Raw genomic sequence first — 4,309 nt, forward strand, 5'->3', positions numbered from 1 at the left:
CAGGGGGGTAATAGACAGGCTGCTGCTGCTGTAACAAGAACATCTGGCCTTGGTTTTCCATCCCTGCCTTCATTGCAGTAATCCCTTGGTTCCGCCAAGTCATGTTTTCATTCGCCACTTGAGTCACAGTCTGGTCTACCACGGGGACAAGTGGAGGTAACTTCGGGAGTTCCGGCCTTGGTCCAGTCATGACCTTTGTTGGTGGTGGAATGACATTTGCTCCGAACTTGCGGCCGCGGCACACTTCCGCCAGGGCCTTGAACTTGGCGTCGAGGTTGTCGAGGAACTGCAGGTCATTGTCGTTCTCCAGGAGGCTGCAGCAGCCCACCGAGCCGGCTGAGGAGCCTTGGCCCTCAAAATTGTACTTCAAAAGAGCATCCTTCTCCGCCAGACTGCCTCCGCCACCTTCGCTGTACACCTTCTGTTGAAACATGACAAAAAATGTGAAAGTTGTGATGATTTCGTGTCCACCGCTGGTGTAAAGCTATTTCTCACCTGTTGGTAGTATTGGGCGATCAGGTGGTCCGGTAAAGCGATGCTGTCATGCACTTCCATGGCCTTGTGTCCTACCGCTGCAGCCCCAAAACTGGAGTAGAAGGTGTTCACGTTGGCTTGTCTTCTTGCCCAGGACTGTTCCATGTTTCCCTGGAAGGTGTCCTGAAAGACCGACTGCTTCATGTGATCGCTCACGTCTTCAGCGAACAGCTGTGTCGGGATGAGGTTTAGCGGCACCTCCTGCCAAAGACCCGGCAGACGGTCAGAAGTCAAAAACTCAATATGTATCCTCAGGAGTTGATGGAGTGATCAGGACTGACCGCGTTCTCCCCTTGGCCTTCAGTGGAGTAAGTGACCAAGTGGGACTCGCTTTCAAACGGTATGACCGCCGCAGTCCCCGGCAGCCCCGCAGCCCCCCCACACTGACAGAAGAGCAACAGCAGGGGAACCACTGGAACAACAATACGCTTGCATCTCATATCTGAACATATTCTTCTGTGTCATTGACTTTATATTGATTGGCATATGAACAAGAAATGCCAAATCATCCTCGAGATTTTTTTCTCTCTTAAAGCCAGTTTCCTTTTTTCGACATCAAATTTAATAGGCTTGGCTGTCATAATCAGACCCACAAAAACGTCTCATGACGCTGTTCTTGAAAAGACCAAGGATATCTCCCATTCGGGTTTTAAAGGAGCCATTTTAGGCTCTTTTGGGGTATTAGCAGGAGTCCTTCAAATATAAACTTCCAGAGATTTGATGCTCCCAAATATGAACCATGTGTTCCAGACAGATAATTATAGATTTTGTCACTGAGTGTCGCTAAGTTTGATGAATCGCCGTGAAACGAAACTCTGAGTCAACACCACAAGTTCAGGACGGGACCAAAAGTCTTGAGCATCAAACAGTTGTGTGTGTTTGTGTGTGGTGAAGGTGTTGTCATAAAGAGATTCATTGGCTCCCCCTAATGGGATTTGTGTGATATAACTCAAACCTCTTTAATCGCACTTACGCAGTATCAATAGCAGGCCCAGGAGTAGCAGTCCGATGCCTGCGGGTCCGAACTCAGATTTCTTGTCGGGCTGACCACTTCCGCCTCGTCTTCCACAGATAAATCCATCCTCGCATGTGCACACTTGGACCATCATTTTCTGCGGTTCCGAGCACGCCTGCCCCTGCTGGTCCTTGACCAGTAATTCCACCTTGTGTAGACCAGGCCATAAGGACCGCTGCGCTCTCAGGATGGTTGCGGTATCTGCCCACACAAATTCATCCATAAGATCTTGAAGGTTGAAGTCAATTGAGATCCAAAACAGACCAGTCTCCTCACCATTAAGATGCTCCGCCTGCCATTTTCCCTCAGTTGCCTCTGAGATTATTTCAAAGGTGAAAGGAGCTCCATTGGGGAAGTCGTCTTCGTCGACGGCGGTGACAATGACGGCATCGTCGGGAATGCACAGAGTTTGGGTGGTACCAGTCAGGGTGGGACAGTGGTCGTTAAGGTCTTCCACCTGGATGGCCACAGTGCCAGTGGCGGTGCTCGAGGGGATGTCTGTTTGTGGGAACCAGAAGTGGTGACAGTAGAACTTCTGTTCAGATACTTGTGTACAAAAAGACTCTGGTGAAGGTTGAAGTACTGATTCAGATCAAGTCAATGGTTCTTTTGGGAATAGAACTCATTTACTGACAAACCTCCCACTTAAAAAGTATCCCCTAAAGTCATCAATGGCAGTGAAGGAGTTATGGACGATGTCAATAAACTAATTATTATAATGTACAGATACCTGGAAATCTATTCAAATACCGTAACATAAGTATTTGTACTTTGTTATATCCCACCACTGCTGGGACTGCACCAGCGTCTAATTCAGGTGACGGATTGCTACAACTGTCGTTGTGTACCTTCAGAAATGCAGATCACTTGAGCGTAATATGTTCCGTTGACCAAGAAAGTGGACTCTCTGTCGGGCATCTTATTCAATCTGATGTCAGCGGTTTCTGGGTCGATGGTGAGCCAATTGTCAGGGTCCAAACCTTTAAGATACCTACAACACAGTGCAGACCATCACTGTGATTCATACATGACAAGAACCCAGTGGCGCGCTGTGCATTTGGTGCCCGAGCCTCCAGTGGGAACTTAACCAACCGAATCTACATCTTAATACCACCACTATCACAATTATAGAAACGATCAATTCTATACAGAATGCAATATAAGAGCAGAATTTACGAGATTAGATTGTTGGAAAATAAATCAATAGTTTTATGGAAACAACAACTTCCACCACTTGCAGAACTCACTTGACTTTCTCAGCTGGTTTCCCGGTGTCGCCATCTAGTGCTGGATAGTGAGCAATGACATCTTTGCCAGGAGTGCCGCCTCCCTCCGGCAGGGTGATCACTTTGACTTTGGGATCAAAATATGGGCCTTCACGCTGGTTTTGTACGTGGATTTTGACACGATAGGGTTTACGTGTCGTGCTTTGCGGAAGTCCTTCATAAAGTGGAGCCTTGTTCCTCACGGTGAGTTCAAGTACAAAGTCCTTCACGTCCTCATAATCCACAGCCTGTGAAGTCGTGCACATTCTTTTCAAATGGAGACTTTTGAAGCTAGTATGGTGTGGTTCTGTTTGTTTTTCACCCTTACCTTGTCAAGCATTAGGATGCCCTCGTTGGTCTTTGTGTCCGTTTTGATGCTGAAGTACTTGGCCTCGTTGCCTTTGACGATATCAAACACACTTTGCCAGTTTTCGGTGTCCTTCAGATCCAGGTCTTGAGCTTTGATCCTCACCACCTCCACACCCTTAGTGTTCTCCATTATGCTTCTCTCATACTTCAAGGAAAACCCATGGCTAGTCAGTTCACCACATGACCAATGACATGATTTCTGCCTTCTGCTTCTTCTACGTCTACCACTTTATCAACGACACCCCGCTTCGCTCCCCCTTATATCCACAACCTTGGAGTAATCCTTGACACAAACATCTTTGAGAACACTAAACACATCACAAAAACAGCTTTTTCTTCCCCTACCGGAACCACCTAACCTGTCTCCACCCATCAGGCTCCTTCTTCACAAGTGAAACACTCATCCATCAACATGCAGACTCGACTTATGTCACAGAATCCCCTCAATAAATAAACTCAATAAACTTCACTAGATCAAGATCTCAATATTTGCTCATTCACACCTGCTCCCAGAAACATATTATCCCCATCTTCAAAAAAAAAAGAATCCATTGGCTCCCCATTCCAGTTCTCACTCATAAAGTACTCAAAGTCGACTCCTAATCAGACCTCCTCCTGCCTCTCTGGCCTCGTCCACACCAAGATTTTAACTCGGAAATAGATCATCCTTCATTCTTAAATAACGGCAAGTACCTCGTCTTTTTCCAGCGTTGGAAGGTTGTCGTTGATGTCCAGCACATTGATGGTCAAGGTACTGGTTCCTGTGAGGCCGTCAGGGTCGCCATTGAGGTCCTGAGCTTGCACTGTCACAAAGTACTGATCTGTCGTCTGACAGCACAAAAACCACAATGTTTCGCAAGCTTTTCAGACTGAACAAATGACACACATTTCATTTCTTTGAGAGTAGCTGGTACCTCTCTATCCAGAGTGGATTTGTCCACATAGATGTTACCATCGTTGTGCATGCGGAACATGTTATGAGGTGGGGTCTGCTTCACGATGGTGTAGAGCAGCTGAGAGTTGGGGTTGCCCTGTTCATCGGCGTCAGTCGCTGTGACAGTTGTGACCGGCGTCCCTGGAAACAGAGACATACTGAGTATGTCAGATGTTTTGGGGTTTTTTTTTT

The 4,309-nt window shown here is 47.0% G+C and overlaps 1 protein-coding gene across 1 annotated transcript in view; it reads right to left on the reverse strand.

The window, feature by feature from the left end:
• Positions 1-4: 4 nt before the first annotated feature.
• Positions 5-4,309, reverse strand: part of LOC109524476 (desmoglein-2-like) — a gene marked incomplete at its 3' end in the record, with an annotated part of 7,553 nt that continues 3,248 nt past the window's right edge. Inside the window, exons 4-13 of the mRNA XM_019884411.1 lie at positions 4,098-4,275; positions 3,877-4,011; positions 3,143-3,328; positions 2,797-3,062; positions 2,398-2,540; positions 1,826-2,047; positions 1,508-1,750; positions 816-946; positions 496-735; positions 5-421 (exon numbers count right to left, since the gene is read on the reverse strand). Of these exons, the coding sequence (XP_019739970.1) occupies positions 5-421; positions 496-735; positions 816-946; positions 1,508-1,750; positions 1,826-2,047; positions 2,398-2,540; positions 2,797-3,062; positions 3,143-3,328; positions 3,877-4,011; positions 4,098-4,275 (2,161 nt within the window). The remainder of the gene's footprint in view (positions 422-495; positions 736-815; positions 947-1,507; positions 1,751-1,825; positions 2,048-2,397; positions 2,541-2,796; positions 3,063-3,142; positions 3,329-3,876; positions 4,012-4,097; positions 4,276-4,309) is intronic.

This window comes from Hippocampus comes, unplaced genomic scaffold (assembly GCF_001891065.2).
Source record: "Hippocampus comes isolate QL1 unplaced genomic scaffold, H_comes_QL1_v1.1 scaffold90, whole genome shotgun sequence".
In the NCBI taxonomy this organism is placed as follows: domain Eukaryota; kingdom Metazoa; phylum Chordata; class Actinopteri; order Syngnathiformes; family Syngnathidae; genus Hippocampus; species Hippocampus comes.